Below are 15,793 nucleotides of genomic sequence, written 5' to 3'. Positions count from 1 at the left end.
ATAAGTAACTACTGCATTTTCTAGTGAAACACAACTTCATTTTCTCAGTCAACTCCTATCTCAAAAACACCCAATGTGCATCACTTAGATAAATCACCTGATGACTGTGGTTTTTAAACTGTTATTAACCATGCATGCTCATCCTGTGCACTTCTGTATGGATATATATTATTAAAAAATTAGCAACTAGGCATGATTTAATAGCACCAAAACCTCAAAACCCTCACCACATCTTCCTTCAAGGGTAAAAGGCAAGGAATGATTATGAAGCCAGACCTGTTGGCTGGGCTGAGCCACTGCTGGTTCCAAAACCAGAAGCCCTGATCCATTCAGCTGCCAGAGAGCCATGGGAGGGGTGTTAGTGATGGTCTGCACTGAAATGTCACTCCTAAGGCAGCTGGGAAAGTGAATCACTGGCTCAGCAGCTGACTGGAACCAGCAGAAGATGCAGGAACATCAGTTTTAAAGTTTAAAGCAGGGACAGGTAACCAGCAGGAAAATGAGCAGAGGTTTTGCCAGTCCCTGGAGGGGAGTGAGGAGGAAGGAGCCAGGCTCCCAGGCAGCTCCTGCCACCTGCAGTCTCTTGGGCTGATGAAAAATAAATGAAACAAGGCATAAAACATGCACTTCAGCCATGGCATTGGCACTAGGAAAAGGTGCAGCACAGTTCAACAGGACAGCACCAAAAATGCCAGAAAAGCAGTGGATTTCCATGGAAAACTGCAGCACTGTCTGAGGTTATACTGGATGTCTGTAATTAATGTTTAAAGCCAAAGTCACAGATATGGGGGTTGGGGTTTTTTGTACTAAAATTGTACTGAAGTTCCAAGAGATTTGGCTGCTGAACTTCAGTCAGGCACCCTGACTGAAATATCTGTAATTCCAAGAGGGAAAAGCCTTCCACCCTCCTGGGGTACATCATTTACAGATGAGAAAGGCACAACATAACACTGCTCATATCCCCTCCCTGTTGCTGGGTAGAGACTGATATTAATTATGATATAATTAATGCTCTGATATTAATCATTCCTTAAATCCTGTCCTGATGCTAATGGCCATGGACTGTGCCACAGGACAGTGGGAAGAGCCAGCACTCCTGCAGGACAAACTGAACAAGGAGAGCACAGGAAGGTCTGGAAGTGCTCAGCAGCCAGCTCCAACATCCAGCTGTGCCTGTGGAAGTTTTGTTGCCCTGCAAAGCTGACAGCCTGGTACTCTTCCTGAAATCCCAGTCTTTCCCTGCATCCTCCACACACCCACTCAGACTCCTGCACCTGCTGTAATTCCCTTTGGGAGAGCACTCCATCCACCCTTCAGCTAGAAGGATCACAATCCCCATGCATCAGCTCTTTTATCTGCCTTTTAATCTCCTTTTCTCCACCCTTGAGGCATGCTCCATCTTCCCTTCTGCAGACAGGGAAGGCCTGTACACCATCATTTACTCAGCTGAGGATGAATCTGACAGTCTAATCTTAACTTCTTAACAGCTGTGTTTATTTACTTAAGTAGTAAATTGTTTCCTCTGAAGCACAGAGGGGTTGGTTTGAGCAGACACACATCTCTGCAGTTGGGGGAGGTTGGGTACTTGCACTTGCTTTCTCTTGAAACTACACATTTTTCTATCACTGAAGTAGCTGAATTACAGGCAATCTTGGGATCTGAGCTTTGTTTTAATGACTCCTCTGGCTGCTGCTTTGTATCGAGGGGAAGGCAGGAAAGTGCAGCAAATTGGCTTGCAGGAAATGGCAAATAATAACACCACTCATGCTCTGGATCTGACTGACTACACTTGCTCCCACTCCAAGACACTTTTCTGTTACCCATTTGTAATTCAGTTCATATTACAGGAGCAATTGCAGCACCACACTGCCCTGTAGCCTGTGTCCACTTCCCCACACCCTGCTGAACAAGCAGCATCACTGGAGGTCAGAAGAGCTGCCAGGATACCTCAGTGAATCACTCACCCACACCCTGAAACTCAAAATCCAGCCCTTTTAGTCCAGATCAAGCTGGTTTCTGTGTTTTTGGAAACAGCCCCAATGCTTGGTGAGTCCTGCTGGGGCAGCAGCAGCTCCTGAGCTTGCCCTGGATGCTCACAGCGCAATCCCAAAATCTCCCAGCTTGCCATGAAGCACTGCTGCAGCCATCCCAGCTGGAATTGCAAGTTTTGGAGAAGAGAGGAGATGCAGAAATCTGATGGGAAAACAGCACATCCTTCCTGCTCAGCAGCAGAGGTAATTTTGTAATGTTAATGAACACGTGCCATGATGTGTGATCCTGTGCTAATAAAATCTCCTCTTCTGGCATCCTCCCCTTCTCCTTGGGGACATGGAGGCAGCTGGAAATACAGCACACACCCACCCTCCCTATCACCCCTGGGACTGCAGGATCCCTCAGACTCCTCTCAAACTGGGCTGTGAAAGGAGATTTTCCCCATCCTCCCAGCAGTCCCAGCTGAGCCATGGCCTCCTCTCAGTGTTTGGGGTTTTCCAGCTCTGTTACATGGGATGTGTTTAAAGCTTTTTACTCACATCAGATTTGGATATTGTTGAATCCTTCTGACTTTGGTCTATTTAAGAGAAGTTCTTCATAAGACAGTGGTCAGAAACCAGGAATATGTGGGTCTCCATGAGACAGAAGCAATGTCTGAAATACATTTTTATCATAGTAAAAAGCATTTTCTGCCTGAAAGTATGTTTAATACAGAGCAGTTAATTTTTTTCTCTCTTTCTTGTTACTATTACCAAAGTCTTAATATGTCACTGGAGCATTTCCTGAATTCACTTTTCTGTTTTGTTTCTGCTTCCCAGGGTCCTTCTCCACTCTCACTGTTTCTGGAACATTTTTGCCATGCTGTTGGTTTGGGAGCAGGGCCCCAGGTGGAAGCCATGGGCAGATACAACCCTCAGCCTGGTTCTCTGTTCTCTTTTGGGAGAAATTTTGAGTTTAATTCCTGGCTTTGCCACAGATCTGCTGGGCAGCCTTGGATAAAAACCTGTCATTAGGTGAAAAGGAGGAAGGAGGAGCAACACAAAGGTTGCAGAAGGGAAAAAAGGTGTTTATGTAAAACTTCCAAAAACCAGGGGGGCCTTGCTGGGATATCAGCAAAGAAAAAAACTATAAATTATTGAGCTACTTCTCAGAGTTATTATAGCAGAACTGTAAAACCTGAAATCTTTTTTTTTTTTTTTTCTCCCTGCCTTGTTTCAGGGATTGTATTTCTTATAAACAAGATTCTTATTTCAGTATTCATTAGATTGTCTGTCAAGGAGAGCAGCTGGTGTTGATGAATTGATTAAGATACTCTGAGGACAGTTCAGCTTAAAGAAAAGACACAACAGATTTCAAAGACATAAAAGGCTGCTGTGAACAATAAACACCATTTTTTCACCCCCACATTCAGGGTGGGCAAAATGCTAAGATTTTAATTGCACAAAAGATTCGGATCAGAGAGGAAAGTGCTTTATCATTGAAGTTATTGCAGAATTTCACAGGAAAGCCTTGGGGATGTGCAGCTCCCAGCCAGCCCAGGCTCCTTCCTCACCACTTGGTGACTCCCATTGTTTTCAAACAGAAACTCCAAAAACAAAAGTATTCTCCTTTATTCTGCTCATTTGCAAGTTCTCCTAGAGAAAGTAGAGTAAAATGGTTGAAGAGCTGGACAGAACTCTTGAATTCCTATATCCATGTAAAAGTGATCCAGCTGCAAATGCAAAAAAAGTCACAATGTGCTGATTTCAAACAGAGCACTGTGGGCACAGATTTCTCATCCTTATTGTTTCTTATTGTCCAGTTCAGAGGCACAATTTACCTGCAGCTAGAAAAGCATTTGATGGAAACACTGAGTTGATTTATCCACCCAGCCAAGCAAACAGTAATAAACCAGGAGATAAATAAATACATGGGCCAACAGGTATTTAGCTCTTGAATGCTCAAGATAAGAAATCATACACCTAAAGCCCAAAATTGGAGATCACTCACTGTCCAAACAGCACCAAACTACACCTCTATACAGCTGACATTTCCAAAAGTATTGGAGAATTCTCTGCTTGAACACACAGGGCAAAGTTATAATTTGTTCCCTATTAAAACTATATTGAATGATTTTCCCATAGAATTAGCTGCAGGAACTGGATAGTAATAAATAAACTAAAATAATAGAATATTTAATTCAGCACACACAGCAAGTTTTACCAATCTGAGCATGAGATGGTAAACAACACAATTGCAACAAACTACACAAACTCTCTGTCTTGGGAATTGGCTCCTGGCTTCAAATTACTCACTGCTGGAAAGCAGTTTGTTCCCATCCACCTAATCAGCACCTGACTTTTCTGCAGTGCTCGAGCAAACTGAAGACAGATGAGCTGTAGCAATAGAAAGGGAAAGAACTGCAGAACTTTCAAATAAGTATTTAAGAAGTAAACCAAGTGCAATTCTTCACTATTGTCCTGTGGTGGGAATTTGTTACTTTAAAAACTAATCACTTATGAGGAATTGAAGGATATATGTCAAAATTACTGTGGCTCCAAATAACATGAATACATGGTTATTGTGCCATTAAAAAAGGTTTTTTTTCCATTTATAAAGCTGAGAGTCCCACTGCAGCCCAAGTGCAAGCAGCAGACACTGAGCTCCAAGTGGCTTCTGGAAGTGCAAATGATGCAGCAGCACAACTCCCTGAGCAGGAAAGGCTGTGGAGAGCCAGGGAGCTTTGGAGAGCCCCAGCCACATCCACATGGACTTAACCCCACCTTACCCCTCTACCTGGCATTTATTAAAGGCAGCCCCACACCTTCAGATATTCCTGTCAGCAGAAAACATTTGAAGCAAGGACAACGGTACAAATTAAATCAAATGGAGCCTGCAGATTTCATGGCTTCCACCAAGGCTGAGACAACACACAAGGAGCAAAAAGTGCCTTAGGTTTGTGGTATGAGTGCTTCAGCACAGTGCCACAGGAAACTTGATCTTTAATGGATGGATTTTTGAGATGTCAGAATAAAAAACCCTTCACCCACCAACATCTCTTTTCAGAAGTGCTGCCCTAGGTCTGCTTGCACTGAAGTAATTGGGAATTTCCCATCAGCATCACTGTGAGCTGGGCCCTTTGATTCTCTAATTGGGAAGGCAGTCCAAGCTGTCACCACTCCAGTGAAGTCTTGAAAATGTTCAAGAAAATGTAACTCAGAAAGCTCAAAATACAGTGCTCTCAAGGTTAAAAGCAGGGCACTCAGCATCTAGAACAAGTCAGAAAAACTCTGTGGAAAAAAAGAAAATAAGTCTGCTGAAAGTACTTAACCTCTATTGAGATGTCTTGACATTTTTTTGAGTCCAAAATCTTGACTTGGTAACTGAAGAATTAATCTGGAAGCAGAACATTTTCACATGACATCTATTAAGAAAACCTGTCTTTATTAATCCTTCAACCATGCCTTTATGGCACCAATTTTCAGTTAGTCAGATAACCACAAAAGCCCCTGCACTGCAGAACTCCTGGGTCAGCTTTCCTTAAGGACAAAACACTAACTGGGGCATCATCACTCTCCACAGAATCATCAATAAATTCTTCCCAAATTATTATTCCATTACAGCTGCCCTGTGCTGACATCAGCAAACTAAAGATATTGCTTCAACTTTCATTAAATCATTTCCCTGTGAGGTAGGGAACATTGACTTTATGAATACCTGAGACCACAAGCTCTCACAGAGTTGTAAGAATCAGGCTCTAACTAAAGTCCCAAGGGAAGATCTGGGAAGCAGTGGAATAAGGCACTTACCTGGAATGCTGTCTCCTCTTCACAGGGTGGATCTGGCCATCACTACCATGTGAGAGCAAGGTGTACATAACACATTTGCACTAATGAAATATCAACTCACAGTCTGTCTCAGAACCATGAAACTGCTCCAATATTGCTGCCTCAAAATCCAGGTGATGCAGAAATCCTTCAATGCACTCGAACTCCAGGTGAAGGGAAGGCAACACTGGTTTTACACTTGCAAAACAGAGTCTCTCCTCTGTTTTCAATTCATTACAGGCACTTTTCCACAGCAAGCTTGAAAATATTAGAATCAATTTCCATAGCACTACTTTTGGATTTAGAGCAAATCAGCAACTACAAGAAAAAGCAGCAATTTCACCATAAAGTTCTAGACACATTGAAAAGAAACTGTCTGGGTTCCCTCACTTGGATTATGACATGACCCCCATTCTAAAGGAATTAAATCATTCTATGTATGGTGGATGTATGCTGTTTCACAGGTGAATCTGAATGGTTTCACACATCTGAAATGCAGTAACACAAACAGCTCTGCACAGCCAGATTGTGCTGCTCTGTAACACCAGATCTCCAGATCTGTGAGATTCCATCTTCAGGGAGGAGCTGCTCCCACACCTCCAGAATCTTCCATGCAGCTGGGCTGCAGCTGCAAGCACCACTGGACTCTGCTTCTGTTCCATAGGTGGAGGGGTGAGGGGAAGATGGAGCATGTAAAACATGAAATAAATCACTTCCCCTAAATGGAACAGCAGGACATGGTGGCAGGGGACAGCATCACCATCACAGGATCTACTGTGTGCCCACAAAGATGCTGCAGCCACACTGTGATTACCTCCTGCTGCTGTTTGCACCTTGTCTTACCTGAAAATGTGCCAAACTTCAATATTAAAAATAGTGTTTCAGTCTGTCACTCCCCCAGCCGAATGATTTGCAAATCTTCCATCCCAAGTGTTTAAAATTACTGGTATAGAACATTCAGGCAAGGTAATATCAAAATATATTTTATTCTGGACCTCTTTCAGATCTGATTCAAATTACAGTTGTCAAAGCAATACAATGCAAAGGGAAACTGCAACAGAAAATGTGCCTAGAAGGGATATAAGGGCCTTGGGGACAAATCATTGTGATGTAGAACCAAAATACATCATAAAGTGTAATTAACATGGTCCAGGACAGTATAGAACATCTATATCAGTCTTCTTTAGACAATAATCATGAAAACTGAACAATAAAAGTCCTTTAAACAAGTACAAAAAACTGTCATGGGCTGGTTTACACTTTTACAACAGTTGTAGTTTAACTGGATAACTGAAGAAATGATGCAGACATTTTAATCCAGTGCTATAGGTAGGCTCACAGAATTAGACCCAAAGGATTTGTAACTCCAAATGAAACCATTACAACTACAATGTCAATGTCAGGAGAGAGAGAAAATTACTTCTGTATTCTAGAATTACTGTTCTGCACACTGCAGTCTGTTGAGGACAAGATTGCAAAGTACACTGGACTAGCAACAACATGCAGACTGTTTTCTTGTATTTACCCACAAATGTCAAAAAACATTATGAAGTAAAAATGAATGATTATTCAAAAATAAAAAAAACAAAACAAAACAAAACAAAAACATGCCTCAAGTTATTGTCAAGCTTCAAACTTAAAGGCAGAGAAAGCGAATTATGTACTCAAAACTACTGATCTGAAGCACTATTAACACTAAATCTGCAATCCACTCGAAAGGGCAGATTTTCCTGCTTCGTCTGCCTCCCACCAGACTGACAGTGAAGACAGTCACACTTTCACAGCTCGTGGTATTTCAGAGCTTTCTCTAAAGGGAGAAGTGAGGACTGCTCCATGTCTCTCTCCCTACGGAAAATGTCAGGGATCTTGATGGAGATTTACTGCTGTCTCCCGAAGCTGTATTTGCTTCTAACCATGCCACACTGTTGCTTCTGCTTTCTTCAGGCGTCTGGAGAGGGTGGAAGTGATCCCACCCAGGAATGGCTCTACAGGGCTTTGGGAAGGGAGCCTAAAAGGAACTGGGCTAAATCCGGCAAAACCCCACGGAGGGGATGGGGCTGGAGGGGGATGAAGCTGATTTTATCCACCTTGGGGGACCATGGGGATGAAGCTGATTTTATCCACCTTGGGGGACCATGGGGATGAAGCTGATTTTATCCACCTTGGGGGTTCATGAAGCTGATTTTATCCACCCTGGGGGCTCACAGGGATGAATCTCACTTTATTCACCCTGGGGGCTCACAGGGATTAAGGTGATTTTATCCACCCTGGGGGCTCATAGGGATGAATCTCACTTTATCCACCCTGGGGGCTCACAGGGATGAATCTCACTTTATCCACCCTGGGGTTCAGCACAGCCCCGCTGCCTCCAGCGCTCGCCCTGGCAAGGGTGGAGTGACACTGTGGGATTTCAGGTGAAATAAAACTTGGAAAAACCCAAGGCTCCCCTCTTTGCTAACAGACAAAACCAATGCACAGGCTGAAGCCCCCGGTTTGCAGTGGTAATGGATGTCTTCCCCCCAGCAGAATTAAACACCAGAATTAAACCAACCAGCACGGCCGCCCGTGCCACCCACTGCTGTCCCTAAACACAAAGGACATTCCCAAGGTACAACGCCCTGTCAGACGCCCTAGCATGAGGTAAGCAGTGTAAGGAAAAAGGAGTGCTTTTTAAAACTCAAAAATCAATCAAAATTGGTAGAAATCTTTGGCCTTTCTCTCAAGATGCATTAAAGTGTCACGAAATCAAGAAACATGCTTCGAAATGCCATGTCGTTCTGACTCTGGTAACTACTACCTCCCCTCCACCCAACCCAGAAAAGAGGCACTTTTAGTGTTTCATATAAGATTTCCAATCATCTAGTAGACATGCTAAATAACCCTGCACAATGGTAGTCCCAGAATAAAACTCAGTTTATCAACATTACAAAGAGTCTAAAAAAGCTTTTATGAAGACCTAGATATTCTCTTAACTACACTAAAAAGTCCACTGGTTGGGAATCTTTACATCAATTTAAAAATGCAGAAAAAGGTAAAGTAAAAATAGAAAAAGACGAACTCTACAGAAACCTGGATCTGGTCATGCAAAAATGAGAAACGGGGTTCTGAGGTGGACGCACAGAAAGACAGCGAACTCAAGAGCAGTTCATTTCTTATCCCATCATTAATTCTGAGCCCAGCTTTTCCCCTTCCTTTTATCCTCTGTTTGGGTATCTGCCTGTTATCGTGCAGAACTGATAAAAACAGGAGTGACTCCATCTGTAAGACCGAGCATGTACACCCTACACAAAGTCAGGGCCCTGCTGCCATTTGGCTTCCCCTCTGAAAGGAGCAATTTGGACACCCTGGACCACGAGGCCTTTGTGCTGTAGAAGTCAGTAATTACCAGCATGGTTTGTGGTGTTCTTGTCTGGTTTTTGGTTGGCAGGGTGGCAGAACCCGGCGTGCGGGAGCAGGAGCAGCACTGTGGCATGAGAGGCTGGGACAACTGGACCTGGGCTGGGGACACTGACCCATGGCAGTGGGCACTGCTGGGGGCAGAGGGCACTCATTGGCACTCACTGGGGTCAAGTGGGCACTGCTGGGGGCTGTGGGCACTCACTGGGGGCTGTGGGCACTCACTGGGGCAGTGGGCACTCACTGGGGGGTGTGGGCACTGCTGGGGACAGTGGGCACTCACTGGGCACTCACTGGGGCAGTGGGCACTGCTGGGGGCAGTGAGCACTCACTGGGGCAGGGCTGGGGGCAGTGGGGACTCACTTGGGTCAGTGGGGACTCACTTGGGTCAGTGGGCACTCACTGGGGGCACTGGGAACTCACTGGGGGCAGTGGGCACTGCTGGGGGCATTGGGCACTCACTGGGGGCAGTGGGCACTGCTGGGGGCATTGGGCACTCACTGGGCACTCACTGGGGGCAGTGGGCACTCACTGGGCACTCACTGGGGCAGGGCTGTGTCCAGCAGTGCCAGCATTCCTGCCAGACCCACAGTGACAGCCCTGGCCTGGACATGCTCTGGTGTTTCTCTATTTCTGAGTGTGTGATGTTATGCTGAAGCAATTAGAATTACAACCAAAACAGCTGATGACTGGGGAAGAGGAAAATGGCAATACCCTAAGAAATGGCTGTGTGATTTTGCAGCTATGTCACAGAATTCCACCACAATTGTTTAGATTGGCTGAAAGAATCATCCAATAACTTTTATGAAAATGAATAAACTGTCCATATTAAAATACAAAAGTACTATCAAGAATCACTTCTGACTTTCAGATTTAAATTCAGTGCAATTGACAAATGCATTGCTAAACGAAAAATGCAGCTTAAACATACTCAAAACATTTGTGTCTATTCCTGGGAGCACAGTTTTAAATTATTGCACAGAATTTTTTTTTTATTTTTATTTTTTTTCATTAAATGACAGAGGTCAGCCACAGTCATGGACCTCCAGCAATAAAAGCAATATTTCAAGTGCCAGACACTCAATATATTAGGTTTCCTACATATTGTAACTCACAGGGTATTTGCTCTAAACATTTGCAATATGTTCCAAAACCTTAAAAATAGCTGGCACAGAACCACCACGGATAACTGTCTTTATGGATATGACTTGGTGTTGGTTTTAAAAGCTGTGTATGATAGCAGTATAATCCTGGGGTGAATATAAACCATGTATTGTTGACTTGTCTTTACCACTGGCAAATTGCTGCCCTACCTTAGCCAAACTCAGACTTGCTTCAAGTCATGTTTTATTTCATGGAAAATAGCAGAAATCGATGCCTAAAAAACAATGGTTAAAATGTCAAAGCTGCATTATCTCAATTAAATGAATTTATACTTAACTTGGAGGGGGGAAAAAAAAACCCCAAATGAATAAAAAAATAGGTTAGAGACTAACAATCATAAGTCACAAAATTAATTGTGATTGAAATAGTGTTATAAAACCGATAGCTTTGCAAGCTCTGTAATATAAACCATTCCTTAAGTAAAATGTCTGTGACATAAATTTGACAACCTCTCTTTTTTATAAATTTACACTCTTGGAATCTTATGCAAGACATGATGCAACCTTTTCGACTACACATACGCATAAACACAACCTCATGCTATCATTTACAAATAAAATCACTATTAGTATACTTTAAATCACATGAGCAGAAAAAGGTTTGCCATATACATCTGTCATTGTAAGAAAAATACTTGATATTGTAAACAGAGTAAAAGACACTATATAGTAGTGATTATTAAAAAAATAGCAGCTTACATCTACCCTATATTTGGAAAAAAATGTAGTCACAAGATACAATAAACTGCAGGACCAGAGCAGCAGGGGAATTAGTGCAAGTATTCATCTTTTAAATAAGCTGAATCACTGCTATTAAAATAAACTTGAAGCAAGTCCTCTGTTTAAGATTTTTTTTAAAATCTAAGGTAGTAAACATTTTGCCTCTTAATGGCAGTGTTATCAAATATATGCCAAAGATTTTATTTTAATAAAGAAAAATTACATGAAATACTTTTAATACTGGAGTTTGGTTACAATTATACATCTAAGCTCCTACAAATAATGATGGGCAACTCTCAAAGAAGCTGTGGCATGAACCCTTGTCCAGAAAGATCTTAACCTCTTAAAACCAAATCCCCCAGCTCTACTTTGCTCCTTTTCACAATAGTGCACAATTTAACCATATTTTAGCTATGGTCTTAAAGCAACAGAAGATGCATTTTTCCTCTTTCTTTTTTTCTTTTTTTTTTTTGTTTTTTTTGCATCCCTGTTTTTTTTTCCTCTGTTTTTGTGCCCTTCTGTTCTTAAGTTTGGCAGAATTATGTCCCAAATAAGAAATTACTGCATTTCAGCCATGTCACCAGAAAATCAAACATAGCATTATACCCATTTCCATCCTACTTTGTAGATGAGAAAGATGTGAAATATCATGCCACAAAGAAGGATTTTTTTTTTCTTCTCTCTCCCTAATCCCTTTTCCACCCTCCCTCTGTTCACAAAATTGTGCTCTGGGAGCCACAAAATGTACCAAACATTATCAGGTTCAAACTAACCTCTTCAAAGAATGCATCAAAAAACATGTTTCAAAGAAACCGCTTTTTTTTTTCTTTTTCCAAGGTGAAAAAATATAAACAAGAAACTAAATCACTCCCTTACTTCATGCATCCGTAAACTTAACCAAAACAAAACAGAAAACCCAATGTTTAAAAGCAAAGAAGAAAAAAAACTACTGCTGCAGATTTCTGTAAGTCCATTTTCTCTGTACACACAAACTGCTCAACTACTGAGAAGGAACACAAAAATCCCCCACAATCCACGTGAGAATGGATTTCTGGGGGAAGGGTAATGAAGGCTGCCATTAGTATCTTCTGATTTTGGTATGTATATGGGTCTGCTCTTGTATATGGTATATTTCTCTCTCTCTCTCGCTCTCTTCTGTTTTTTCATATCCAAAACCTTTAAATGTTATTTTGGGGCACAGCAGATTCCAGCACTTGGTGAACAGGATTCACAAGCTGTGACAAAACTCTGTCATCCTCTTCAGGGTGTAATTTTTTTTTTCTCCTCTTTTTTTTTTTTTTTTTTCCTCTTTTTTTTTTATATACAGTATATGTATATATTTCTTTTACATTTGGCTGTAGTGGACTGGCCATGGTTCGATTGGGACTATAGCAGTACATGGGTCAGGGACAGTCATTTTGGCTATGTACACATTCATAGTCGGTCCATGGCTTTCCAACTAAGAGCGCTATTTCCGGAGGTCTAATACACAAAACCTGCAAAGAGAGAGACACACAACATACAGCAGCTGCACAGCACCACCAGGTTTGACATTCTGTGGGAAGTATCAGAGCAAAACCCACGACATGGATTGTGTACAGTAATTTCATGATTATAAGCGGCACATTACAATACAGAGTGTAATAAAAGGTATCTATCCTATCACCATCTGCTGAGGGTGGGGGCAGTGATCCTCATCTCTGCAGGAGATATTCTGCTAATGGGCCATCCACTGAAACCAGGCAGGGCATTGTTCTTTATCTTTTCACAACCCATCCTTCCTCCAGCCAGTCATTTTCTGCTCATGGCCATTGAGTCCCACTGTGGGACTGATAAAATTACTGCATCCCATTGGAAGTTGCTCCAGCCAGGGGGAAGAGCCCAACATTTCTTACCAAGATAAAAACAGAGGTTTTGGGACACTAAGGGAGCCCCTTTCTCCACTGGACTCCAGTGGAAAACCGGATTTCTCCACATCACCACTGGACCTCAGGAGGGAAACTGCACCTTGTACAGGAGCACTGCTCCAACTGAGCCACATCTGTCACTGCAGGAGGATGCAGCCACCATGGAATGGGACTGCTGCCAACACCCTGCCTGACGGGTGTCAGGTTGTACTCTGACTGTGTCAGGGTTTGGAGTTTGTTTCTTTGTAGTACTGTATTTCTATTTTAACTTTCCTGGTAAAGAACTGTTATTCCTATTCCCATATCTTTGCCTGAGAGCCCCTTGATTTCAAAATTATAATAATTTGGAGGGAGGGGGTTACATTCTCCATTTCAAAGAGAAGCTCCTGCCTTCTCAGCAGACACCTGTCCTCCTAAAGCAGCAACTTTTCATTCTTTGTCCATATATAAGCCGCACCTGATTATAAGCCGCACTTTGGGTTTGGACCAAAATTTTAGTCAAAATGGTGCGGCTGTATAATAGTGAAATTACTGTAACTTAACCTTGTATCTAGTGACAATGATTAAATAATATCAAAATGACCAGGTGAGCCCTTTATGAACCCCCAGCCTGCCCAGTGCTAAGGGCATTGCTGCCTCCAGAATTAATATCAGAACAGCAACATCTTATGCAAGCTGTTTGCCTGTTAATTCAATACTGTGAGGCTGAGAACTTACTCGAATCCAGTTTGTAAAAATATAAATGAAATTAAAGTACATGGACAAAGTACTAAAATAGATCATAAAAACAGTTAAGGGTGTACAAATTACAGTTTAGTCTTCCCAAAATCTCCACTAAGTAGTGCTTTTGGATCTGTCAGATATGGAAATCTATTAGTAAAACATAACCACACACAAGATAAAACCAGCTGCAGCACATTTAAAACAGAGTGGAGGAGAAGGGCTTTTGCCAGCAAACAATATAGAACAAATTTAGCCCAGTATTTTTTATAGTATCAGAAAGTAAATGAAAACAAATCTATTCCAAGTACAATCAGCCTATTGGGCCAAATTAATTAGAGGACTGGAAAGGTTGCACAGCATATTTTAAAAAGGGTCATTTGGGGGGAGTGATAATCAATTTCTGCTCAGGATATGCCTTGAGCTTTTGTCCTTTTATGATATTGCCTATACTTACAAAACTAAAATTATATAAAGAACAATCAAAATTAATTCTCTAGAATTTAGGCTTCTTAAAATCCAGAATTTCCTATTTTGTGATTTGGATTCTAACAAAACAAGCTTACCTACCAGCAAGGAGCATTCAGGAGGGAAATGCTTTGGCACCTGTTTTAAGACTGCACTACTAAGCTGCCAGGATTGCTTTTTGCTGACGTTTGTTAAAGTAAGCTACAGCACTTCAAAACACAATTCCCTTATCAGCCTTATTTTAATTTTGCTTTTCCTTAGGCTCTCCTCTCCTTTCTTTGCAAACCATGGAGAGAGAGGCAAGAAAAAAGCTCCAGGACTGTGCTCCTTATGGAGACCCTGCACATTCCCATCCCATGGCAGCTCTCTGCAGGACAGTGTCAGAGCAGCCAGGAGCTGATGCTCCAACACCCTGCTGTGAAATGACAGTGGGAGCACTCATGATTAGTTAAACATGATTTTATTCCCTGCTTTTGCTAAGCAAAGTAAGCAGACTGATACTTATATATAGCTGCTGACATTTTTAGGAACTTTTTAATTACAAGCACTCAGAAATCTGCACTTTGTTTTGCTGTTGAAAGCAGTGCAGAAGGCATTTCATTCCTGTCATGCATTATAATAATATCACCTACACTGAGCATTTCCACTTGAAAAGGCCAGAGAAAGGAAAATAAATTTGTTTCCAAACCAGCCACACTGAACATACTGACACAGTAGGCCCCAGAAGGAACAGAAAATATAAATTGGAGATATCTCCACCTTCTGAGGTTTTTGGATTGGAATAAAGATACTCTCCTTACAGTACCACAGCATGGGTACAGTTGAAAACCTACAGGTGAGCTGGCTGCATTCAACCTTCAGCTAGAGAAGGAAATTTTGTCTCCATTGTTGGTTAAAAGATTTCCAAGAGATGTTTGTTACTAGAACAGCAACCAAGTCAAGCAACACTTACTGAACCATCTGAAGCACTTGCTCCAACTTTGTCTCCTGCTGCATTCCAGCAAACCTCAAAAATCCCTCCTGTTCCCCGATAACTGTGAACTAGGGCACCTGTCTAAAAAAGGGACAAGGCAAGTAATTAATACAACAAAATCAAAGTGAACAAGCACAATTTGTACATGTCAAATCTCCCCCCTGCTTTTAAAAGCTAAAATTCTCAGAGGAAAGTGGTCCAGAAGAGATTTGTGGACAGTCTCAGCACCTTGTTAAAGAACATGGCACAACCACTGCATCTTGAGCTCCTGTGTTTGACAGGCAAAACTGGGGATGGTCACTCCTTCCAATTACTGAAATGAGCCTTTCAGAAATTAATACCCAATGCCCAGTAGCCAGAGATTGCATCATGCCCGACAACAAAGTCTTTAGATTTTCAAACATATCAAGACCTTATTTTTTTGACAGAAATACAAGACAAGTAATAGTATCCTTTTTGAGAAAGTTTCATAGAAATACTTTGTCATCATTATCTTTCCTCTTGTTTGTCAGTGAAATTCAATGAAACAGCCAATCAGATTAGTATGTCTACACCCAGTCATCATTTTTACACAAATCCCTGTTTCATCAGGAATTTAAAGTTCAGAGTTAAAGACTATTTTTGGATGAAGTATGTTCTTGGAGAAAC

At 41.9% G+C, this 15,793-nt stretch overlaps 1 protein-coding gene and 1 long non-coding RNA gene across 2 annotated transcripts in view; both read right to left on the bottom strand.

Annotated features, from left to right (window-relative positions):
* Positions 1-6,765: 6,765 nt before the first annotated feature.
* Positions 6,766-9,378, bottom strand: LOC117001089. Its single transcript, XR_004418914.1, has 2 exons — positions 7,960-9,378; positions 6,766-7,922 (listed from the first exon to the last, which is right to left on the bottom strand). It is a non-coding gene; the product is annotated as an uncharacterized LOC117001089 (long non-coding RNA).
* Positions 9,379-10,904: 1,526 nt separating this feature from the next.
* Positions 10,905-15,793, bottom strand: part of TBL1XR1 (TBL1X receptor 1) — a 105,344-nt gene continuing 100,455 nt past the window's right edge. The window contains 2 exon segments of the mRNA XM_033068996.2: positions 10,905-12,571; positions 15,124-15,226. Coding sequence (XP_032924887.1) covers positions 12,546-12,571; positions 15,124-15,226 — 129 coding nt within the window. The 3' untranslated portion in view covers positions 10,905-12,545.

This window comes from Catharus ustulatus, chromosome 10 (genome assembly GCF_009819885.2).
Source record: "Catharus ustulatus isolate bCatUst1 chromosome 10, bCatUst1.pri.v2, whole genome shotgun sequence".
NCBI classification, from domain to species: domain Eukaryota; kingdom Metazoa; phylum Chordata; class Aves; order Passeriformes; family Turdidae; genus Catharus; species Catharus ustulatus.
The sequence above is the reverse complement of the archived record's forward strand: the minus strand, read 5'-3'. Positions and strand labels throughout refer to the sequence as shown.